Consider the following 26231-nt stretch of genomic DNA (forward strand, 5'->3'; position numbering starts at 1 on the left):
AACACTTATCCTGATAGTCTGGCACCGACTTTTTTCCCGATCAAATATTAGCTGCATTGTTAGAGTAAGATGAGATTGAATAATTGTACTGGCAAGTGGTGACTTGTGGGCCTCTGATCTTCCGATGATTTCTTGATCACTGGTTAAACCAATTATTACAATTTACAAGTGCTCTTTTCAATTTTAGAACTGAAGTCCGATCTCCGATCTGGGTCCAACTTTATTTTATGAAGATAATCGAATAAGTGCTTAATACGAGGAAGGTCATGATTGAGACTCCCAGATTAATAACCCCAAACAGCTAAAGCGTGCACACACGTAGCCAGGATTAATTTTCTATTGTTTGACCTTTTTGTGCTTGTATTAGACATATAGCTGGTGACCCAAACTTTGCTACTTGGTGGATTCTTGGCCAGTTCAAAATTCTAAATAAGAAAGCATTTTTCAGCTCAATATTTACCATATGACAGTTTCAAGCTGCATATGATACTGATATGAACAAGTATCATCAAGTAAGTAATCTGTTGTTACCACCTCCACAGCTCCACTGGATAGGGATTAGGGCGGAGGGACGGAGACCAGCACCTGGCCCAGTTGTAAATGTAGAGCAAGGAGCATTACAACCATTATGCAGCGTGAAAACAGAAATGCTAAAATACAAATCTCGTTGTTTTGCCATTCTTACGGTTTGTTGACAAGTGTTGTTTAAGATCTCTAAACTTTTTAACTCTTAAAGCGAGTGCTCAACAGAGGTTTAAACACAGAATGGGGGTTTTCACCCAACTGAACAAGTACAGGCCTATAAGGGGCGTATCTCTCTAATCCACACACCTATTCCACAGTTACTGATCAAATAAATGACAATGCCCCTACATGAATTAATCCAAATTAATTTTAAAAGCACTCAGATGGAGACAACGCGAGCCTTGTACATACAAATATATGCCATGTGCCAGTCACCTGAAAACAAACAGCAAACAGATAAGATAATAAAACCCAAGAGTTTAGAGCAAAATGAGATGCCACCCAGTACCCACTACAGTCGCCTTTGAGAAGCTTTACCTCCTCCAGATAGCTTCGTGATGTCTTCCTCCCTTTGCGGGATTGGATTATCATCATCATATTGGATCCATTTTCCTGTGACCCACCATTAATTAGTTCCAATCTTCGCTATTTAAATTTTTATTTTAAATGAAAACAAATGGCATCGCTTTTCAAACTTTCAACTGACCGCTTTCTTGTTTGACCCAACCAACATAGTGCCCTGAATCAGCACTCCTTCCCTTGTGGGTCAGCACAGCAACCAAGTCAAAGATTCCAGTCAAGTGTACCTGTTTCTCAGATGAAGAACCTGAGGCATATAAAACCCAAAATTGATTATGTCAATTGAACATTATCTGAAAATGAGTTGTATGGATTTCATAGAACAATAACAGCTCCATCACAGCAATTACGTAAGATATTTGACCAAGGAAATAAAATGCCAACAGAGAAAAAGGGAAAATGAGCACGTTAGCCTGAATGCTCAAATGTCTATAATAGCCTCTTTTATACCTTCACCAGATTGATCTCTGCTACCATTTGATGAGCCCTATTGAAACACAAAATCATTATATTGTATGAAGCAGAACTAAAAACTTTTCAACAAAACTCAACCCATAAAGTAGATGAGACCAAATAAAATGGCAAAGTAAAAGAAAGAAAAGTAAGAGATCATATTGTAAAGCCATATGCAAGCTACCTCTGCATCAAGCATCTTCACATCATTATCCTTCGAATCAGTGTTCTTGTCACTGGTTTTCAACCCCAGCTTCTTACCTTCTTCATCTCTCAAAATCTAGATATAATGATGCCAGGAAAAGACATCAAAAGAAGAAAAGAGGAAACAAAGAAAAAAGGTTAGTTATGATTCAACCAAGGACAAAAATAGGTAACAAAAAACCCTTCGCTAAAGTTCATCACAAAAAAGATGGAATAAAGAAACCAACTTTACCTGGCGAGGAGTTTCCAATTTTTTGCGAAGCTCATCGGAACACAAATCATAAACATCCAACTCCAATGGGTAATCCACTTTCTGAGAGAAGAAAATATGATAATGATCAACCTCTCAATATAAATAGAGGGAACATAGTGGAAGCAGTACAAAGGCAATGAGTGGGCTACTGGAGCATTTTATGATTTCTGAATACCATTCCTTAACAAGATTAAGATTGATTGAGCTATGATCAAAAGATTAACTGTGGTGTTACCCGCAAAATCTTTGCCTTCTGATTTGACTCCCGCTTCCAGAAAAAACGAACAAATTGAACAGTCAAGTACCTGGGAAAGCAATGGACACAATTATCCTTCTTAGAGATGGCTAACTAAAATACACTAGCAGTGGAGGTAAAAGAAACCAGGTGAAAAGGTTGGATTGTTTAACCAAATTGTCTAAGAGCTGGTATAGATGACAATAAATTTTGTAGCACAAGTCAATTATCAAAAAAAAATATCTGTAGCACAAGTCAACATGGTTAAAATTATGGATAGTTGGATTGCAGAGTTTAATCCCATGGGACCCAATGTGGTGGGCTTGGATGTTCTCCACACACATAGGATGGCGATCATAATGAAAAGAGAGAAAGAAACAAAGATTTACCTTGGTAGGTTGTTGATACGCGACTCCTTTAAATAAATGGCACTACGCCCCAAAGAAGGAGAAACCTTCTCCAGTTCTGATTTCAGACCCTGCATTGAATAAAGCAACACAAATTGCCGCAATAAAAGATTAGCAATGACTCATAGACAAGCTCAAAATATCACCAAATGGAGCAACCGAACACCTCAAAAGAAGTTCCGTTCAACATGCAAATAAACCAACATTGTGTAAGGGTCTTTATCAGCAGCCCATTAGCTCATAAAGAAATATAACATAATTATGCATGTCAAGGATCAAAATTTCACAACATATTGGCCTGTAAGTATTTATCAGTAGGTCACTGATACGCTAAATATGGGCTTTTTTGGGGTTTTGACCCATTCCAGGGGGTAGGCAGACCTTAGACCAATCAATCCCCCTGTTTTGGGAAAAAAGGTTAAAAAAAAAGGTAAAGAGTGTCATCAAAACATCCGGTATGCCCCATTCGACATATCGGGGTGTATCTATACTTTTTTATCAATAACAGTAACTTTCTTAACTCCCCGGGTTGGGCAGGAGCCCCCATAAAAGCATAAAAGGAAATTACAACTTTGCCCAAAATAAAGAATCCTGAGCCACCCCTTGCTTAGCTAACCCATCTGCAAGAGAGTTAGCAGATCTCTTCACCCAGCTGGCCAGCTGTATTTCACTTCCATCTCCTTTGTTAGCCGCTTGTAGTTTTTCTTTTTTTTTTTTTGATCAATAACACTTTCATTAACTCATCAAAAGAAGATTTACAAAAGGAAGACAAACACGCTTATCTTCCAAGAGCAACAAAGAACCTCGAGAAAAGAAAAAAAGAAAGAAAACACACTATAGTTACAGCTTAGCCCAAAAAAGTGAATCCCTTTCTGCCCCTTGTTTAGCTAAACCGTCAGCTATCCTCTTGCTGAAGTTCCACAACCCCGCCTTATCCTCTTGTAGCCATCCTACTACCACCTGCAAGTCACCTTCAACCACGAGTTTCCTTATATTCAACTCCTTGGACTTTCTTATTCCCTCCAGAACCGCAAAAATCTCAGCCCTGAGGGAGTCACCTACCCCTATAGGGCCTGAAAACATAGCTGAAATAACCCCTTTCTCATCCCTGAAGACTCCCCCAATACCAGATTGTCCTGGGTTCCCTCTACTGCTGCCATCAAAGTTCAGTTTTACAAAACCATTAGGGGGAGGGGTCCAAGAAGGACTAGTCACTGTTCTAATCTGAGTAGCATTAGCAATCTCCTTCCAGTTTCTCATCAAGTCATCCAGAGTAAAGTCAGTAAAAAGATCTGAAGTCTTTAACCACTATGCTGCCCTTGAGTGAATCACCTCTATTACAGTTCCAATAGTTTTTTTTTTTTTTTTTTGAGAAAAGGTAATGTAAAATTTTATTGATAGAAAAAAACTTGTACAAAAGTTATCAAAAAAAAAAAAACTTGTACAAAGTACAAAGGCCCCCCAACTAAACACTTTAGAAGGGGAAATAGCCCAGACATAACCACATTACAGATGCCATAGGCTCCTAGAATTCAGCCTAGCCCCCAATTTAGCAGCCTGGATTCCCTTCGAGGCTGAAATCCAAGAAATCAGCTTTCCAACAGAGATGGAAATCAGGTCTTCGGGATCCTTATAGTTATTCTGAATTAATCTTTTGTTTCTTTCTGCCCAAATGGTGCTGATGACTGCAGCTGGAATGGACATCCACACAGCTGAAGCAAGCTTTGACAAACCCAGTAATCCCCAGCTCCACAACATCTCCTTCACCGAAGCTGGCATTGACCAGGCAAGAGCCACCGAACCAAGGAAATGATTCCATATTCTATCAGAAATTGAGCAATGTAGAAACAGACACAGCTGAAGCAAGCTTTGACAAACCCAGTAATCCCCAGCTCCACAACATCTCCTTCACCGAAGCAGGCATTGACCAGGCAAGAGCCACCGAACCAAGGAAATGATTCCATATTCTATCAGAAATTGAGCAATGTAGAAACAGATGGCTGCCATCTTCCACTCCTTGACCACATAACACACACCTCTGGTCCTGGATACGAACCGCTCTTTTACATAGGTGGGCTTTAGTTAAACACCTGTCTAGAGCTGCAGCCCAGAGCATTGATTTTTGAGGGAGCGGATGGATTCCAGATTCTGGAAGCAGGCATATCTTCAGCAGTACTCATTGTCATGCGAGTGCCAAATGACTTGATTGAAAAAAGGCCATCAGAACTCCAATTCCAAGACCAGCTGTCTTCTCTGAGCAGATTTAGGGGTTGAAGAGAGAGCAGTTCTAGTAGATCAGCCAATGCAGGGATTTCCCAATCCTGAAAGTTCCTTCTGAAAGAAGGGCACCAGACTACTGAGTTTCCCACCACCTCAAAACAATCAGCAACCACTGCATCTTGATGGTCAGCTACCTGGAATAGATGTGGGAATCTCACTGAAAGAGTAGTATTTCCACACCAGGGATCTTTCCAAAAGGACAGCCTGTCACCCTTCCCAAGGATGGGGCTTAAGCCTCTACTGAAAATAGGTAGGATGTCCATTATTTTCCTCCATACCGAACAGCCTAGGGATGGGGGACAAGAAGTGGTGATCCAATCTCCTCTGTCTGGGTTGTATTTTGATGCCATTAACTGCCTCCACCAGTGATTTCTTTCCAACCCAAACCTCCATATCCATTTCCCAAGAAGAGCCTTATTAAAGGTCCTCATTTTTCTTATACCCAAACCTCCTTTACTTTTCAGAGAGCACACCTTGTCCCAACTAACCAAGTGGATTTTCATCCTCCTTCCATACTTTCCATAAAAAGTCCCTTTGCAGCCTCTCAATCCTTTTGGCCACTTTACTTGGGATTGGGATTAAAGAGAGATAGAATGCCGGCAAGTTGGATAAGGAGCTTTTTAACAAAGTAATTCTGCCCCCCAAGGGCAAGTATCTAGCTTTCGAAGATGCCAATTTCTTTTCCAGCCGCTCTAAGACTGGTTCCCAGATCAGAGCTGAAGTGCATTTTGCTCCCGGGGGAGTCCCAGATATTTTGTTGGGAGGAATCCCACCTAACATGCTAACCTCTATGCCAAGTCCTCTACATTTTCCACTTTTCCCACTGGGATCGAACTGCTCTTACTCCAATTGACTTTCAGCTGTCACCACTTCGAACCAGCTTAGAACTCCCACTAAGAGATCTAAGTGTTCTTCATTGACTTCCAAAAAACATAGGGTGTCATCTGCAAATTGTAGAACCTGAACCTTCTCCCCTCCTGGCACCACCTCAAAGCCCTTCCACCACCCCCTCCCCTACTTTTTGAATGAAGATTGTAAGTAGTTCCATCATACAAATGAACAAAAGAGGGGAGAGAGGGTCTCCTTGCCTCAGACCCTTTGAATTTTTAAAGAAAACTGCTGATTGGCCATTAAGGATGACTGAAAACTTTGGAGAGGTGACACAGACTTTAATCCAGTTTCTCCAAGTCTGCCCAAAATTCATTTTGTTCAACACACAGTCCAAACATCTCCAATTGACATTATCATAAGCCTTTTCGAGGTCACATTTACAAAGTAGACCCAGATTTCCCTCCCTTAACCTTGAATCAATTAATTCATTGGCTACTAAGACATTGTCCATCATTTGGCGACCGGAGACAAACGCAAACTAATTTTGGGAGATCACACTCGGCAGCACCTTTTTCAACCTCTCTGCCAAAACCTTGGTCAGAATCTTATAGAAGCTATTTAGAAGGCTAATGGGTCTAAAATCCTTCAAATTTGTGGCTCCTTCAATTTTTGGGATCAAAGATATGAAGGTAGCATTTAAGCTTCTTTCCAAAGAGGCATTTCTATGGAAGTTCTGGAAAACCTGCATCACATCTGTTTTCACCACATCCCAACAACTTTTATAAAATAAATGGTAAGCCCATCCAGCCCCGGGGACTTTTTTGAATCTAGATTCTTTATCACCTGCCAAACTTCCTCTTCCGAAAAAGGAGCTTCCAAACAACTTTGTTGGCCCTCCGAGATTCTTTTGAAATTAACTCCCTCAGGTAGAGGTCTTTTTTTCCAATCTTCCTTGAAGAGCTTCACGAAAAATTTATAACCATTCTTTTCTTATCTTGCCATGATTCCCCTACCTCCCCCTTTAGTTCCAGTTTTTCAATTCTATTTATTCTATTTCTAGCCTTTACCATTTTGTGAAAAAAAGCTAGAATTTCTATCTCCAGCCTTGAGCCATTTCAACTCATCCTTATATGCTAACTTGTCTAGGAGCAATTTTGCTGACAGTCTTCTTTTCTTTTCTTCCTTTGAGATGGGCCTCTATCTTCTGCTGAATCTATCTCTTTAATTTCCTCCAGACACCTCCTCTTTTCATTTTCAAATTTATTCCAAATTTCTGCCTTCCAAGATTTCAAAGCCTCCTTAATTACACCCAATTTCTGCCTTCATCCAATAGTCCTCTCCTTATCAGAGAATATCCTTGAATTCCTTTCTTCCCACAATGTCCAACACACAACAGCCCTTATGCACCTCCACGTGGCCCTTCCTCTTCTCAAATGCCACCTGAAGAAGGATGAAGAAAACAGAGTTTGCACAGACATAGGGGGGTTCCATCTCCTCCTAAAAAGAGAGAAAACCCATTCCCATATTGTTTTGGCAAAAAAACAAGCAACTAAAAGGTGATAACAGTCTCCCCATCAGCTTTGCAGAGAATACACCAGTGCAGGGATAAGCAAATCTTGGGTCTTTTTCTTTGAAGCAAATCACCAATGTTGAAACTTTCCAGGAAGGCTTCCCAACAAAAACTCCCAGCCCTTGGTGGAATAGGCTTACACCAGACCTCTTTCATAGGGAAGGAAGAGCCAATGAAACCGGAAGGCTGAGTTAAGCTTTGGAAAAAGGAGGCACAAGAAAAATAGCCGAAGAGGAAGGAATCCATATTCTAGGGGTGTATATATACTTTGAACCTTGATGCATGTGCATGTGGACACACAAATTCAAGATGTAGTACTAAAAAATGCATTATATTGCCCCAAAATGGTTGTTCCAATTTATGCATATTTTTCTTAAAAAGAAAGAAAAGAAAAGTTTTATAGGGGGGTGGGGGGGTAGGGGGCAAAGGTTTGTCTTCTTGATTCATTCTAAATAAAAGAAATATTAATACTTACATGCTTTAGACCCTCATGTAAATGGTTGACCTCCTGCGAAATGTGACATTTAAGCGAATATACAGATTCAATCTCTGAGCTCTCTTCACCACTTTCTGCACAATGCACCCTGGAAACAACAATAACAATGCCAAAAATAGCAACAACAGCAACAACAACGACAATTTGAATGCTTTGTACCCCCTAATATGAACCTATTTTTGGATGACAAAAACTCTTTCATACAACAAACAAGAGGCGGGTACTACAAAAGAAAACTGAAACAAAGGTGTATAATCATTTTACTCCTTTTTTTTAATAAATTAATCATTTTACTCTTTGACAAACATCTCGTGACACAAGGAATGAGTTACACAAGTTTGGGGATAAGTTTATAGGACACTTTGAAAAATGGCCAAACAAAATAGAAGCAGATTCCAACCTCCATTCATTAGTCAACTTCTAAAGGTCTAATGTGCACAATTATGAGCCACACTGCCATGCACAAGAACGTGCTTGCATTCAGTTCTCCAAAGAATTTGAAAAAATGAAGTACAAGGGGTGGCATGATCCTAAACTACGCAGGAACAGAGTCCAAACTAGCAAAATTAGAGTGCTGAAATCTAGGACTCTTTGGCATCAAAAAGACAAAAACCATGAGAAGACTATTCCTTAGAAATTCTTAGAGTTTCTTCCCTTTGTCTTAATATTTGTTAAACCTATGACCTTTCCTTTCTCTCCAAAGAATGACCACGTAAGTCAAAGGGCATGCTGTGTTGGACTAGTGAAAAAACTAGAAAGGATAGGGTCAGAAAATATGTCATTCAAAGGAATCTAGGAGTAGCTTCAATGGCTGGGAAAATGAGAGAAAGTAGGCTTAGATGGTTCAGTCACATGCACAGAAGACCATCTACAGCACCCACAAGAAAAGGCATTAAGTTGCAAGTTGAAGGGGGCTAGAAGGGCTAGGGGTAGACCAAAAACAGAAATGCGTAAAAGTAGTAAGAAATTATTTAAGTGCTCATAAAATTTTAACAATGGATAAAGTCAAAGGGCATGGATCTCCAAATCTCTTTTTATTTCCTACTCATGTATTCAACTGTCAACTACTTGGGAATTCTAACTTTTTGAAGGAAATACTAGCAAAGAGTCAAAATTTTCAACATAAAAATCTGTTGCATTTCAAACATAACAAGTGGTTAGCTCTTTCAGCCTGCTTCAGACACAAATTTCATGCTTTAGTCATCCTAATGCCCCTTTTTACCAACTTATCCACCATTAGGCATTTCCCCAATAACATTATACACACCATGAATACTATCATAGAAGGAACTGAACAGCCCGAGACCAAACATGGATAAGCATTTTCAACTCTTGAGCATAGTTTTTAGAAGACAGAATCAACTAAGAAAGTGTCAGACAAATCCCAGTTCCAAACTACGAATTAGTTGATACAGTTGTACATATTGTGGTTGACTTTTATAGATCTTGTTTATATGCCCACAGGACTAGAAATATCTAATACTGTAAGAACTTTAGTTATAAGTAGCAACTATTAGTAGAAAATCCTTATATCTGAGCATAAGCATAGAAGCTCTAAGATTCAAGTACAAATGGAAGGTATTGAACTAATGATACCTTTTTTCTGATAGATAAATGGGATATACTCAAAGGATATGGATCCACTAAAGGATGGTTAAAATTAAGTATAATAATTTTCTAAATCAAAATCAGGTGCATTGTATCCTATTGGACTTGGTTTTGGGTTCAGGCCCATTCAAAATTTAACAACTGCTAAACCCAACCAAAGTTGCACCCCCTACACCATTCTTGCAAGCAAAATAAAAGGAAAGAAGACAATAAAATATGAGCAATAAAAAAAGAGAAAAATTATATGGATTTGAGGTTGTAAGCACCAAGTTGACTTTTGATTATAAGGATTGATGAATCCAAATATCCCAAGTGTTTGTAACCATGTCTCTGACTGGCATGGATAGCATTTTCCATGTCCTAGCAATAATTCCCCAAGGCTAGCTATCCTTTTTGAGGTGTTTGGCTCAACTCAGATATACACCATTCTTTCTCAAGAGATTAATAAAATTTTCAAGTGTTGCTGATCAAAAAACAGTACAAAATGTGGATCTCCTTTCTGTCTGATGCATACAGAAAGTAGAACCTACAAAGGGTGTCGGAGAAAATAAACGTTTAATTTAGGGTCATAGGAAACTGCAGACAAAAACCAATACCTGCTGACTAGATCAATCCCAAAAAGCTCCTTCACAGTCTCAGGGGTTCCACTGCAAGGGAACATTTGATTAATTAGTTCTGTAAATTGCAAAATTAGAAAGGAAAAAAGAGCTTCAACAAAACATAATAACTAACATATGTGTCTACAATTCTGTGAATGTGTGCTTATATAATGGATGTAAACCTATAAAAACTCCAACCCAACCCCCCCCCCACACACACACACACAACACACATCAAACATACAAGATGAAACCTCAATTTAATTAACCTGCAAATGTCAATGCTCAAAGCAGTTAGAAAGAAACAAGATGAGGAAATTTTGCACAATCTAGAATTGCTTCTCTTTCTTTTTCCTACTTTTCTCTAATAGATCATAAATCATTAATTATGCATTTTTATCTGTAATTAATTAATTAATTATACAATTGGAATTGCATCCCTTTCTTTCTCCCCTTTCTCTAATAAATTAATTAATTATATAACAGAAAAGAAACTGAAAAAAAAAAGAACTTGTTTAGTAGAAGAAATTGTAGCATGGTGGCCAAGCATTTAAATTCACCTAAAGCAGCCTGCTAGGCGAAACTAAATTGACAAATTATCAATACTTTACCATTTATGGCAATTGAAAAAAAATGAAATGATATTCAGGAGACCTAAACTCCTAAAAGCCTTATAATGCAGTGCAAGCATATGAAGGAAGAAAATACCATATTAACACAAAAAAAAGGATCTCCAATACCATATAAAAGCAACTTCTATTAGGCAAAAGAAGAAACTCCCATGAAAGAGTGTGAAGGTCGTCCTCACAACCAATATTCTAAGATGGCAAATTTATAAGTAATTTTATGAAGAAATTAGCTTATCAGCTAATTTTAATCACCATAAATAATGCATGTAATATCTAGTACCTGGAATCTGTTTGCCTAAGAGATTGAGAAAGTGTGTACATAAGTTGGGTCCAGCATTCTTCTGCATCCTGTTATTTATTTCAAAAGAACCAAAATCAATATGTTGGAACCGAAATGCTTGGACAACTCTGATCGGGTGACCAATAGAAAGTAAAATAACCTGTTGCATGAAGGCACCATTATGCAGCTGGCCAAACTGAGGATACTTTTTACGTAAAACCTGCAGGAATGAATAAAAAATATACACAGGTTTATTTCATTTTTCTTTCCCTTATTAATCAGTGGGCAGAGCTGCAGCTTGCCAACATATGATTTATATGGAACATGCTACAAACTCTACTTTGGAATTTGGAATCCAAAACATTGAATACCCTTATCAGCACAAAGAAAGAATTCAGGTGAAGGACTGAAGGCATAGTATAGGGCAAGCTTTGAAAATAATTGTGAAGAACCCTTCAGAAAGCTGGACATAAAGTCGTGACACTGAACAGAATCAAATGGTGGACCATGAAACAGGATTCATGCAGCCGACCCCATATAGTTGGGTCAAGGTTTAGTTGAATTGACTTTTCATGTCATAAAGCCCACTGTTAGACAACAATAGGACAAAAAAAAGATGCACATACACATGTAATCCATGACACTGTAATTAATGTCCAGTGATGGCTGATGACTGCAGAAGTAAATACAAGAGATAGTTATTTTAATGTTATGTACTTAACACCATGAAAATATTCTTTCACACCAACCTGATGCTTGCAAATCAACATAAACACTTGCATTTTCTTTTTAGGAGAGGTATCTAAATTGTTTTTTTTTTTTGGTAGTGAATTGATAATTGATAATGGAGCAGCCAAAACAAACAGTAAAGCAAATCTAACAACTAACCATCCAAAATTGCATTGGGGCCACAGGTTTGACATTTCGATCAAGTTCACCGAATAGATCTCGTGTTGCCATGGTAAGGAGATGTGAAGACTGATCCAAATCATTACTTCTTCCAGAATGAGGATATCTGTTTGAAACAATAAATTTTTTATCAGCATATTTGAAACAATAAATTAAACCAAAAAAGCAGCCAATTTCATAGATACACAACCCAAATAACCACTTTGAGGAATTGTTTGTGAAATGAAAGAGGTTGCATTCTACATAATCCAAAAGAAGAAAACTCACTTAAGTAAGGCTGACTTCAACTCTGGAACTGAATGCAAGCACTGTAGAGTGGAGTTCATATAGCAGGTATTCCCCAAATTAAATAGACCAGCGGTGTGACCCTTAAAGAAGAAAACCACATCTCAACATTGTAAGTTTTATATACAACCAACAACAGCACCTTGAAAAGATAATAAGAGACAGCCGAGTTCATGTAAGGCCTAAATTCAAACACAAGTAAACAATTTTACCTGGTCCAATAAGAGACAGCTGAGTTTATGGGAGGGCCCTTGGTGTCTTGGGGGGATTTCAATGTAATCAGGTTTTGTAATGAATCAAACAATCCCCAAAGAACAGTCACAACCAGTTTGAGAAAATTTAATGAATTCATTAATATTTGTGGGTTAAAGGAGCTACCCCTCTCACAAGCCAATTTTACCTGGTCCAATTTCCAAGAAAACCCTCTTTGTTCGAAATTAGATAGATCTCTTTAATGAAGAGTGGGAGAACCATTGGAGGAACCTGATGGCTAGAGCCTTACCCAGAGTCACTTCTGATCACTGCCCTATCTAGTTAAGTCCTGAAACACTAGCCTTTGGTCCATGGCCGTTCAGATTTGAGAATATGTGGTTGACTCACCCGGATTTTGTGCATCTGATTGGGGATTGGTGGAGGGAAGAGGTAAGAGGGGTGAAGTGGAAGGGAGTGAGATTCCACAAGAAGCTAAAAAGGTTGAGATCCAAGATCAAGGATTGGAACAGGGAACACTTTGGAAGGATAGAGGAGCAAAAAGGTAATTTGGTGTCTAGGATTGAGGAATTAGATCCAAAGAAGAACAAAGGACAATGAGTAAACAAGAAAGGATCTTGAGAAGAAACTTAAAGAAGGATTTGGAAGAGTTTCTTCTAAGAGAGGAAATTTCCTAAAGGCAAAAGTCAAGACATAGATGGATCAAGGAAGGGGATGGAAAGACAAAATTTTTTCATGCATTGGCTAATGGGAGGAGAAGGAAAAATTTTGTGGCTAAGTTAGAGGTAAATGGGGAGGAAGTCACAAATCAAGATGAGATAGCAAGATTGTTTGTGGATCACTTCAAATCAATCTATAGAAAACCTTTGATTAATAGGCCAACATTGGAGAATTTGGAGTGGACTAGATTATCTGAAGAACAAGTGTTTTGGTTAGAGAGGGATTTCAGTGAAGAAGAGATCCGACAGGCGATATTTTCAATGGATAGATCCAAAGCACCTGGCCCAAATGGCTTCACAATGGCTTTTTATCAGGACTGTTGGGATATGGTAAAAGAAGACCTTATCGGGGTGTTTCAGAAGTTTGCAGATACGAAAAAGGTAAGCCCTAGAGTTAATGCCACCTTCTTAGCCCTAATCCCAAAAAAGATAGATGCAAAGGACCCTAAGGAGTACAGGCCGATGGTTTGGTTACAAGCATCTATAAAATTCTGGGCAAAGTGTTGTCCTTAAGAATTCGAGTAGTACTACCCTCCATCATTAGTCAAGCACAAGATGCTTTTTGCAGAGAAGGCAAATAACAGATCAGATCCTAATAACAAATGAGTGTGTGGCGGACATGAGAAAGTCGGGGAATCAAGGTTTTGTATGTAAGTTAGACTTGGAGAAGGCTTATGATCTTGTGGATTGGAGCTTTTTATTAGAGGTCCTTGGGTGTTGTGGTTTTAGAGATAGATGGTGCAACTGGGTAAAGGGTTGTATTAGCTCCTATCATTACTCAGCCTTGGTGAATGGGGTGGTCAAAGATTTTTTCCCTGCCTGTAGAGGCCTTAGACAAGGTGACCCTCTCTCCCCATTTCTTTTCACCTTAGTTGCAGATGTTTTCAGCAGATTAATATCTAAGGCAAATAGGGAAGAGGAAGTGAGTGGCTGGAAGATATGAAGGAATAACATTAGGGTAACCGACCTACAGTTTGCTGATGATATCATAATTTTTTGTGAAGGGGGTGACAGGCAAAAAGTGAGGAATCTTAGAGCATTGATACAACACTTTGAGGAGGTATCAAATTTGAGAATAAACATGGAGAAGAGTTGTGTGGTAGGTGTGAATATGAATGAGGGGATCATCCAGACTGTGGCAGATTCTTAGGTTGTTCTGTCACTACTTGGCCTCTACAATACTTAGGTCTCCCTCTAGGGGCTAATCCAAAAGAGAGTAGTTTTTGGACCCCAGTGTTGGAAAAGTTTGAGAAAAAATTAACTTCTTGGAAAAAGAACTACATCTCTATAGGGGGTAGAGTGACTTTATTGAGAAATACTCTAGCAAATCTACCGGTCTATTTTCACTCTGTTTTCAAGATTCCTAATAGAGAAGCTAAAAAGTTGGAGAGATTAATGAGAAATTTCCTTTGGGAGCCAGGGGAGGAAAAGAAAGACCACCTAATTAACTGAGAAATAGTTTGTAGGAGTAAAGAGGAAGGTAGCTTGGGACAAGGAAGGTTAACTCTCAAGAATAAAGCTCTCCTACGAAAGTGGTTGTGGAGATGGCCTATAGAAAGGGAGAGGTTGTGGCATGAAGTGATAGCTAGTATACATGGTAGACTGGAAAATGGTTGGGATGCGGGTGTATCACGTCAAGCTATGTTGGCTTCCCCATGGAAAGCAATCCAGAGTATCCTCCCTCTGTTTCTCAACTTTGTCAGGTATGATGTTAATTATGGTACCTCTGTTTTATTTTGGGAAGACATTTGGGTGGGTAATGTTGCCCTAAAGGACCAATTTTCGTCTCTTTATTCCATTTCCCTTTACAAGGAAAAGGTTATCTCTCTTTTTCTCCCATCTCCTTTTTCACCCCCTCCTTAAGTTGGGACTTCGGCTTTCAGAGAGGCTTGAGGGATGATGAACTTAACAGTGTTTCAGATCTGTTGTCCCTTCTTGGCTGTGCCTTCTTGGACCCCCGTAGTTTGGATGTGAGGTTATGGTTCCCTCATCCAAAAGGTTACTTTACCTGTGCTTCCTTTCTCAAATCCCTTTGTTCTTCCCAGGGACAGTGGGGTTTTCCAACCAAGGAGATTTGGTCTAGACCGATTCCACCTAAAGTTATTATTTTCTGCTGGGAGGTGTTTTATAGAATGATTAATACCCTAGACTGTTTGCAGAGGAAAAGGCCTTCTTTGTGTTTGTCCCCTAACTGGTGTGTACTTTGCAGGGCTAGTGGTGAGGACTGCTCTCACTTACTTGTATCTTGTTCCTTTTCTAGTGCTATTTGGAGTTGGATTTTCTCTTTGTTTGGGTGCAGGTGGAATCTGTCCACAGATTTAAGTCAGCTATTCGATCCTTCATTTTTTGTGTGGCCTACAAAAAAAGGAAAAATAATGTGGAGATGTATTAGAGCAGCGGCCTTGTGGACAATATAGGAAGAAAGGAATGCAAGGGTATTTAAAGAGGAGGAGAGAAGCACTCAAGCTGTTGAGGACTGTATATTAACTAGGGCCATTCATTGGTTGAGAACTATGGACCTATTTTATACGTTCTCCTTTGATGATTTTTGGAGAAACTGATTAGCAGTGGCTAACAGCCATACAAGGAAGGACAGGAATTTTGTTGTGTGGATGCCTCCACCTGAAGGATGGGTAAAGCTGAATTTTGATGGAAGCAGCCAAGGAAACCCAGGCCCTTCCGGGATAGGAGGGGTGCTGAGAGATAATGAAAGCAAAATATTAGCATTGTTTTCAGGCCCTGTGGGAATAGGAGACTCCAATAGAGCCGAGTTATTAGCGGCAGTACAAGGTATTCAGATTGCAGAACAATTAGGAGTCCAGCACTTGGTAGTTGAAGGGGACTCTGAGATTGTTGTGGGTCATTCAGCTATGTGGCGACATAGAGATATGCTAAGGAAAGTCAACTGGATCACAAAAGGCATGGCTGTTACCTTTCATTGGGTGGGAAGATCAGCAAATGCCTTAGCGGATGGGTTAGCTAAGCAAGGGGCCTCAAGGGAACATTTATTTTGGGCTGCTTTGTAATTTTATTTCTGGTTAATTCTGGTCAATTCTGCTTTAGTTTGATGTAATATTTGTTAGAAGAGGTAACAACTCATGCCTCCTCTTGGGTCTACTGTATTGCCTCATATTTCTGTTTTAATAAATTATATTCATTCATCAAAAAAAAAAAAAAATTCAAACACAAGCAAACAAGAACCTATCCTTCAATTTACATCATCCATATTCTAGAAATTGATAATATCCCTCTTCCAAGCACTAAAACATGCTACAATATTTTATACAAGTGTGCAGAAATTTTCACAGAAAGAGCTGACAAGGAAGAACATCTGCCATCAAGGACTTGTAAGAAGGAAAGAGGAAATAATGTCTTTAGGAACAAGATTTAGGTTTGAAATGAAACATATTTTATTGGGCCTCAATTCTTGAAGTGTTGGAAGGAATTATGACAAGAAAAAAAGTTTTTTGATAGTCGGAAATAACCATTAGGAGGTTCATTTGGCTGCTTTCTGTTTCTGTAAATACTTGGTAGCTTTCTTAGTTTATTTTTCCCCTTTTCATGAATAGTAGCATTACACATCAACCTAAACTTCTAATGACCTGGCAGTTAAAAATGTTTGTAACTCATAAGACATTTTCTTTGAGATCATGAATCCACTCCAAACATACCATAAAAGAAGAAGAAAATAATCTTAAGACTTCTGTTTATGTAATCTTCTGGTCCAGATCATATCCTAGGGATGACCTGTTGAAATTATGTTGTATGGAGCAGTGTTGGGGTCAAGAATCAAGAAACAACACATCCAAAAATAAGAATTTAAAAGAGATGCAAACGTTGAAATGGATAAGTGGAAAACAAAACAGAAAGTACAAAAACCGAGCATATCATGGGAATCTAAGAGGATAAAATGAGGGAATGTAAACTAAGATGGTGTGGTCATGTCATGTGCATAAAAGGCCATCTACAGCACCAGCAAGGTCATGTCTAGAAGAGCTAGGGGCAGGCCGAAAGGACATTGATCAGAAAAAAAGGACATGGACTGAACTAGTGAAAAAAATGACTTTAAGGTCATAATTTAACAAGGGATATGAAATTAATGGCAGTGGGTCAAATCTTTGAAAACCTTTGAGCAGTTCTCTTCAGATGATATATTAGAGGCTGGCAGGTTATAGCATAATCACCTTCAGCTAGAGTAAGAATGGTAAAGGAATAGTGTCCACCAAATGCAAACCAATGGAAGCTCAATTTTGATGGCTGTTTGTTGGGCAATCCCGGAGAATCAGGTATTGGCAGTGTGATTAGAAATAGCCATGGGGCAATGATGGCCTTATATTCAGGTGCCCCATAGGCTCTTTTTTTTTTTTGATAATTAGGTGCCCCATAGGCTTTGGTGACTCTACAAAAGTTGAGTTGATGGCCAAGGCTTAAAGTTGTGCTCGATTTGACAATTGAGGAACATGGCAGTAGGAGGTGATTCTTGAGTTGTGGTGGGTGGCTGAGGAACAATTGTCGAGGCAAATGGCATCATAGGCACACTTTGAGAGAGATAAGTAGTCTACAGGCATTGGGAGTATAGTTAGTCACTTAGTTGGGTACCAAGAGCAGAAAACACCTAAGCTGATCCACTAGCAAGGTGATAGGCCCCAATTAACCTTACGTATGCCAGGAAGAGGAAAGGTCAACAATCAGCTAAGGGGGGGAAATAATTGAACAATTAATCACATGAGGGCAATTATAGCTGGAGGGAATAAGGAGAGTCTTGGGGCATTTATAGCTATGTCAGTTATGAAAAAAGAAGAGTTTTTGGGCATTTATAACTAGGCCATCTGGGCATTTATAGAGGGAGTCAGCTATGCTATCAGAAGAGTATAAGAAGGGGCTTTGGGGGATAGGGGGTGGTATGTTTTTCTTTGAATAAAGAATATTGTGAGTGTTTGGGAGAGTCGGCGGTCTCTCGAAGAACCGACCAACTGTTAATGTTTTCTGCTGAATGAATACTAGTTTCTTTTGTTGATGTTCGAGTGTGTGAACGCTGCTGTAAGTCTGTGAACTGCGTGTCAAATTTCTGGGTCATATCACAAGGAGTCAACAGTGACCAACTATTCTAGGGTGTAACTAAAGAAGATTGTATGTGAAAAATAGTGGTAATAGGCTGGGTTAGGTGGTAAAAACTAGCCTAACAAGAAGTAACTTTCTTCTATATATACAATCTTTCTTCATAATTAATAAAGCTTATCTTTAACCAATCAATATATATATGGAATGAATGGCAGAACCGGATTCATGCAGCCAACCCCATATAGTTTGGCATTGCTTTGTTAAGTTGAGTTCACTTTGGGTCATTTCCTAGATTTTATTTTCTCCTTTTCTGAGAACTGGTAAAGATGTTTGTCTTAAGTGTCAAAAAGTGCATCAAAAGATACCACTGGGTCTGAACCCAGCTTGTATGTCTTTTTGAGTTGAATAAAATTACATTACCTTTTCCAAAAAAACATTACCACTAACTAAGGATGAAGTAGGTTCTAGGATGGGACTAACAAGTGATAACCACAAAAAGTCAAAGCTGCTAAATGATTTTGTAAATACTCATGCAGCTATTGAAAGAGCTTAGACAAACACTAGTATTGCTATCACATTGAATAAAAAATGAACTTGTTTTTCTGAATAAAAGAGATTTGGAACTAAATAGACAAAATCCAACTAAGGAAGCATGTTAACAAGAATGCCAAGAACCTCACCACAGCAACCACTTGTTCTTCTTCAGGAAGGTCCTCTACAAAAACAGGGCCCTTCTCTGGGGCTTTCACAATTTCATCTGCAGTTCCCATCATCATCAATTTTTGACCCTAGCCAGAAAAACAAATAATAATAAAGGGAATAATCATTACAGGAGCCCAAGAAAAAAGAAGTTTCTTAAGTTTCAAATAACATGTAAAAGATACTCACATTTTTCACTCCCAACGTGGACCAATCTGCATCATCCTGCAGGAACCAGGGAATGAGAATATTAGATCAAGAAATTTAAATGCACATTACCACTTTTATTGACTGCATATGATACCGTCCGAACAACCCGAACTAAAATTCCCTTACTGCTTCAATCATTCTTCTGCTAAACTAAATGCTACAGAACACAAAATCCTATTTTTAATCCAATAAAACTTGTCTATTACTTTATTACCTTCAGCAAACCACCTTTAACCATAATCTTCTGCCTTTCTGGGGGAACCCCTGTTAAATCATACAATTGACATTTAAAAACAAAAGGGGGCTGGCTTGTGTCAATTTCTACAGCTGGGAAGAGCTCCTTTTGCCATTTCACACTCACTGAAAAAAAAAATGATACATTAGAATTTCTCAATGGCGATATCTAATTGAAGCTTGACATGGAAAGCATAATCAAAATGAGTGGAAAAAACAGAAACAAAATCAGTGACACCTTTTTTATTTACAAAAAGGATACATGAATGCAGCAAAATTACATGGGCTGCAATTAAGTAAAAGCAGATTCTTCTTTTAATTAAACATAAACCTATAAATAGAATAACTTCCTAATGAGGAAATCCAAAGTACATATGTAACAAAATAATTAGATATAGAACAAGCTAGGGCCTGGGGACTGTGTACCAAAATTTGCCATCTGTTCTATGTTAGGATGATCAGGTCCCACCATTTAATGGGTTCCACCTTGATGACAAATTGGGTCAAAATTCAATTTCAAACGTTACCTAAAATATTTTATTTTTAAGCAAGCAGTTAGTCATTAGTTAACAGTAATTAAACTCACTAAAAGCTCCAAAAATGATGCAAGAATCAAATGACCTAAGGACATCTTATCAATTATCATGCCTTGAATAGCCTTGGAAAGCTATTCCAAGGTAACCAAAGGTCTGTGGAAGGGTTATGTGGAGAGCCACTAGAGCTGTTGTATTGTGGTCAGTATGGGAGGAAAGAAATAATAGGATTTTCAAAGGTAGTTGTTGACCCAAGGAAGAGGTTGTGGAAGGAGTAACCACTATGGTTATCCATTGGTTGAAATCTTGTGATCTTTTTAAGGACTTCTCAGCTGAAGACATTTATAGAAATTGGAGTACTGTGGCAGCTACAACTTCTTCCAAAGCTGTGGTATAGGAAGTTTGGTCCCCACTGACACAACAAAGGGTAAAACTTAAATTTGATGGGAGCCCTATAGGTAATCCGGACCCATCTGGTAATAGGAGGTGTTTGTTTTCAAAGATAATGAAGGCAAGATAATGGCTTTGTATTTAGGTCCAGTTGGAATTGGAGATTCCTTAAGAGTGGAAATCTTGGCACTACATCGAGGAGTAAAACTAGCCAAACAATTGGGGCTACAGCAGATTGAGATTGAGGGGAACTCCAAATTAGTAATTGGGTGGATGCAATCAGGGCAGCTGGGAATTTGGCAATATAGACAGCTGATAAGGGAAATACTTAGCATAACAAGGGAGAAGAGTGTTTGTTTCAAGTGGGTAAGGAGATCAACAAATGGTTTTGCTGACACCTTAGCAAAACAAGGGACTGCAAGGGAGAGACTTTACTGGGCAGCAATGTAATGTTCGATGTGTAGGTACAAAGTGCTTGCTTAGTCCCTCAGAGCTAGACCTGTTCATGGGTCGGGCGGCCCGACGGGTCGGCCCCCGGACGGGCTTGAACAAGTTTATGGGCCCACGGGCATAACCTCGGGCCAAAAATCCCAGCCCACAATAAATTCGAGCCGGGCTCGGGATTTGCCAAAATAGCCCAGCCCGAGCCCGACCCGGCCCGACCTATACTTAAACCTAAATAAAACCCCTAGTCGAGACATCTATGTCTCTTCCCATTCTTTTTTTCAGCCGACCCTTCATCTCCAATCTCCAGTTCTCCACATCCTCCACACTGCACAGTTCTCATCCTCACACTCTCAGGCAGCCACAACCGGCGAGGCGGCGAACGTTCACCGGCGCAACAACTCCGACGGCGGCGATGAGCTCTCTCTCTCTCTCTCTCTCTCTCTCAGACGCAAATTGATCAAGTGATCATTGTTAAAATCGCAGGTCAAGCTCGCAGCTCACAAACCACAGTCACCGATTCACCGCGAACTCTCCGGCGAATACAATCACCGGCGGCGGCGATGAGTCCTCTTTACCATTTTATTCTATAACAATCTTTAGTGTTTACTGCTTTTATAACTGTTGGTCCTGCTGAAAAGAACAAGGCAGAACCGCAGAAGTGGCTTGTTTCTTCCTGAGAATTTGTTAGTGCTTGAAGCAAAAACGTCAGGAGACTCAGAAACGTCGGGACCGAATATTGGTTGCACGTGAAACTTTAAGTTACACGTGACCAAGTGCCACATCAGTTGAGTGAAATGAGAAAGGCGGGTAGTACACGTGAGTTATGAGGATCTTTGGGAGAAAGGAAAGTCAATCTTCGAATATCCTATAAGAATACGTGGTGAAACCCTAGCAATGCTCCTTAATGACCAACAGCGAATCCAATATTCCGTTTCCTAATAGAAGACAAACACCTCTGGCTCCTTCCTTTATGGATCTCAGGGTCTTCCCTATAAATAGAGATCCTTCTCATAGCGAGATTCATGCTTCCAATCATTGATTTAACCCTATCATTGGATTCCCTGCTCGGTCGTCTCTTCACCCTCTTCGCCTTAACCTTCTGTTTGAATCCTCATCCTCGGTCTTCCTCTGTCTTTCAAGGAGACCATCACCACTAGCCTAACCACCACCTTGCTTACATGATGTTTATTGGATCAACCTCTTCTAATAGGGGTTGACTTCTGTATTTCAACTTTAAATTATATTTAATGAAAGTTACCGTTTCTGATAAAAAAATTACCATGCTAGTATTTGGTGTAGGCAACTAGGCCCTCTCTTAGATAGGACCCCTCCAATAATAGATCCTGATCTTCAGAATATACACCATGTGGTAAATTAGACGGGCCCCAGAGCATAACTAGCAGTATTGTCTCCAGTTCTAAGCGAATTTATTAGATATAACTAGTTTTAGCAATAATGACAAATTCTAGTTGAGAAGAATTTGTCAGACTTGAATCAAATCAACACATACTTGCACAAGTCAACCACAAGATTGGTGAGAACGAGAAGATAATAGGCATTCAATCCCATGCAAACGTAGTCCCAAAGTTATTTAAACACTTGATATAATATAACCTGTTCTCTAACAAGTACATAAGATGACGAGGGTTAAGCTAAGTCCTACCAGGACCATTCTTAAAACAGAGAGCATAATAGAAAAATAAATAAAAAAGTATCCACATGCTGGAAAAAATAAAGTAATTAAAATAGCTGAATCTTCAGACAGCTTCAAGTGCTTCAAGACCTACAATCTGCAAATACACCACATGAGTACAGTTAAAGCAGCATTTCAGGCTTAAGTTTGGTTATGTGATTGGAAGCTGCCCATTTTATGATCCCTATATTCAGAAATAAGTTGTTCGTTTGGCTCTTATTAGTTTTAGAGAAAATCAATATCACTAATCATAGAAAATAATCCATCCATAGGACTACAAGAATCAGATTCGCAGTGTTTCTCAAAAATATGCATCAACTTTTTTTCTGTTTTCCATTACAAGTCAAAAAAAAAAAAAAAGAACTGTCTTGCAGATTGTGACTATAATAAACAGACAATGCAGACTGATTTATGTCACGGAATCTTTTTTTCCTTTCTTTTTTTTTTTTGTTTTTTTTGTGTGTGTGGGGGGGGGCGCTCAAGCTCATATGATTGTTATATCACGGTATGTGTTGTACGATATTCCTGATTTATATCTCTTCTGAAATTAGGATTTCGAGTCTTACTGAACTTGGTACCATCAAATTACACCCATAGCTTAACCATGTGACCACCGAGTCTATAACAATGCAAGTTTTTCATGAGGGATGAAACTGGGTCTATGAAACTCGAGTTCAAATAATAGCACCCTGATATGCTCTTCTTTTATTGTTAGCCAGACACCAGTTCCCAGTTCCAGAACCTGAATATTATGATCAATCAGACACGAAAACTCGGATCAAAAATAAAAGCGAATGACCAATTGACAATAAACCAAGCCGCCAAAATCCGAACTAAAATCAAGCCTCGGTTCCAACCATTGGACGAAGATAAACAATAATCTAAGTAAAGAAGGGAATGCGAAGAATATTTAAATAATTCCAAAAATTAACTAAACTGCAGATGCCGCTCAATAAGACATGCTGTTATCAACGAAATCTTCGGACAAAAAAAAGCGAAAAAAAAGAAAGAAAAACAGTAAATCGAAGTATCAGACCTTTAAGCATGTTTGCAGAGCTTCCGAGTTTTGCAGGAGAGGTAGATGGCACTAGAATGGTCTGTTGTTTACTTGCGGGAAGGGCAACGTCCTGAAAAATTTTTTCTTGAATCGCAGATTGAAATAAATAGGGCAAACAATCAGGAAGCGAGATATTGGAAGGGGTATTTTCGTCTAGATAATTTAGGGGCTGATTGGTAATTTGGGATCTCTTTCGGAGGGATAAACCCTTCCTAGAGTTGGTTTGGTAAGTTGCTTTGAATAAGCGATTATTGCCCATTTGGGAGGTTCCGCTCCCGTTGCGGCTTTTGGGCTTTTGGCTATGCATGATGGATGGTTATTGATGGGCTCCAAGCCTCCAACGATCCAACCAGGCAGCGTAAAAGCATAAAAGTATGGTGGGTTCCACCCAGACAGCACAAAAACAATATTTAGTGAGAAATCAAAAGAATCCCCCTCCCCGAACTCTGGCTTTAGATTTCGCTGTGTTGACCGAGTGGCTTAAAATAAGTTATCAAAACAATATTCAGTGGAAGTTGATTTCTCGAATTAATTTAGGTGTTTTGGCACTTTTTAGGTTTTCATTAGGGATGGCAATGAAGAGGGTTTTGTAAATTCTAGACCTGTCTCCCTAAACCTTCCAATCCATACCCACTTCAAAACCCATAGCGGTTGTATTTTGAGAATCCAAACCCTCCCTGCACATGAAAGTGCAAGACCCTCCTTGACCCTACCCTTCCCACATTTAAGGGTAGGGGCGGGTTGGATTTAAAACCCACATCTAATTTTCTATTATTTCTTGTCATATATAAGTAATAAATAAGTAAAATAACACAAATAAACATCAAGATTTTTAATTATTTGATCAATACATGTAAAAAAAAACACATAAGCTATAGTTATCCTTTTACATAAAATTCAAATATATAATTAAATTCAACACCAATACATAAAGTTTATATGACTTTTCCAACAATATGCATGTCAGAGAGGGTCGAATTTAGCATAATCCCATACCCCACTCATACATGTACGAGTTGTAGAATCCCAAAACCCATACCTGCCCCAAAACTCATTATTTAGTCAAAAAATAAAACTCCATCGGGGATGACAGATACCCACTAGGTAGAGTAGAAATTGTCATCTCTAGTTTTCACTTAGACACACTTCACAACCTTCCAAGTGGGCTTACCTTGCAACACAATAAACTACTACATGAAAGCCCTCTAAATAAAAGTAGTTTTTGTTCTATAGCCATGTGCATCGCTGAAAGACTTTTTTATTGTTTACCATGCATTCCTTTATACTATTTGGGTGGGCTTCCCTTGCAAATTCAATATTAATGTGAGACTTTCCAAATGCACACTTAGGTGTTTTTTTTTTTTGAAAAGGCACGCTTAGGTGTTCTTTCTTATTCATCTTTTGACTTTGGCCCCATGAAAATGAGTGTAACATGAAAGAAATTTGATAGGAAACTCCAATATGAGGATTATGTTTTGATTGATCCAATAGGTTTTTCAGGGGGTCTTTGGATTTAATGGGATCGTAGTCAAGTATCACTTCAACTTATTTGCTCTAATGATTATGATAAATGAAAATGAATCTAACAAAAGTTGGTGGTGCACCTTTGTGTATGCCCCTCCAAATAAAACAGAACAAACGACCATATTTAATTGGATTAGAGACATTGCTGACAACATCAATGGCCCTTGGTTTCTCTTAGGGGATTTCAACAATTATCTATCAATTGAATATAAAAGAGGGGGTTGGGACCCTCGGCCTAGCCAAATGAGAAATTTTGACAAATTTATTAATGATTGTCACCTAATGGAGATTGAAATGAAGGGTTTACAGTTTACATGTAAGAATAAAAATATTATGGAAAGGATTGATTGGGTTTTTGGTAATGAGGATTGGAGGCTCCAATTCCCAAATGCTATTATTTCCAACCTTCCATTTATGGTATCAGACCATTCCCCGCTCTTGCTCCGAACAGATATTCAAAGTTATAGGGGACCGAAACCCTTTGGATTTGAATCAATGTGGTGCAACGATCCTAGTATTATGGATGTTATTAATAAGGGATGGAGTATAGAAGCAAATGGTTCCAAAGCCATCCAATTCATCAAAAAAATAAATAACCTTGTTAAAAACCTAAGGGAGTGGAGCAAGAAAAAATATGGTGATGTTTTTAAAGAGAAAAATCTCCTACTAGAAAGATTAAAGATTGTGAAGAAGGATATCAGTGAGGATTTGAATAACCCTAGCCTCATTAATCTTGAAAATTCTCTCCAAAAACAATTGAATAACATTATGGAACGCGAAGAAATTTACTGGGCGCAACGTGCTAGGATTGACTGGATTAAACTAGGGGACAAAAACAATAGATTCTTTCACACTATGATGACCATTAGAAAAAACAAAAACAAAATAATAAAAATTAAAAACGAGTGAGTGTGGATAAACGATCAAGAAAATATCGAAAGGAATTTAGTGGAGAATTTTAAACGAAGATTTAAGTCTGTAGGAATCAGTGGTGCAAATGAATTTTTAAATGCCTTAAATAATTGCACCACGGAGGATCAAAATAATTTGATTATTAAGAATGTCTCAAATGAGGAAATTCGTGATGCACTTGATTCTATGGGAGATCTTAAGGCTTCAGGTCCAAATGGGCTAAATGCATTATTTTTTAAGAAATACTAGAATACAATTGGAGAATCAGTATGTGGTGTTATTAAAGCTTTCTTCCATATAGGAAAAGTGTGTAGAATTTTAAACCAAACCTTCTTTACTTTGATCAGAAAGAAAAAGAACCTAAGTAATGCGAATGATTATAGGCCAATCAGCCTATGT

At 38.7% G+C, this 26231-nt stretch overlaps 1 protein-coding gene across 2 annotated transcripts; it reads right to left on the reverse strand.

The window, feature by feature from the left end:
- Positions 1-648: 648 nt before the first annotated feature.
- Positions 649-23535, reverse strand: UBP6 (ubiquitin-specific protease 6). Of its 2 annotated transcripts, XM_010263918.3 has the most exons (18): positions 23376-23535; positions 19257-19402; positions 19022-19057; positions 18814-18921; positions 12126-12226; positions 11838-11964; positions 11110-11169; positions 10950-11017; positions 10038-10088; positions 7813-7921; positions 2639-2727; positions 2250-2319; positions 1994-2074; positions 1742-1837; positions 1555-1591; positions 1232-1351; positions 1063-1137; positions 649-960 (listed from the first exon to the last, which is right to left on the reverse strand). In XM_010263918.3, the coding sequence occupies exons 1-18, from the start codon at positions 23383-23385 to the stop codon at positions 905-907; spliced, it is 1440 nt and encodes a 479-aa protein (XP_010262220.1). In that variant the 5' UTR covers positions 23386-23535; the 3' UTR covers positions 649-904. The 2 variants fall into 2 exon arrangements, 1 of the variants encoding a protein (XP_010262220.1); XR_016079305.1 differs by lacking the exon at positions 1555-1591.
- Between the last annotated feature and the right edge of the window lie 2696 nt (positions 23536-26231).

This window comes from Nelumbo nucifera, chromosome 8 (assembly GCF_055504915.1).
Source record: "Nelumbo nucifera cultivar China Antique chromosome 8, China Antique-T2T, whole genome shotgun sequence".
NCBI lineage: Eukaryota > Viridiplantae > Streptophyta > Magnoliopsida > Proteales > Nelumbonaceae > Nelumbo > Nelumbo nucifera.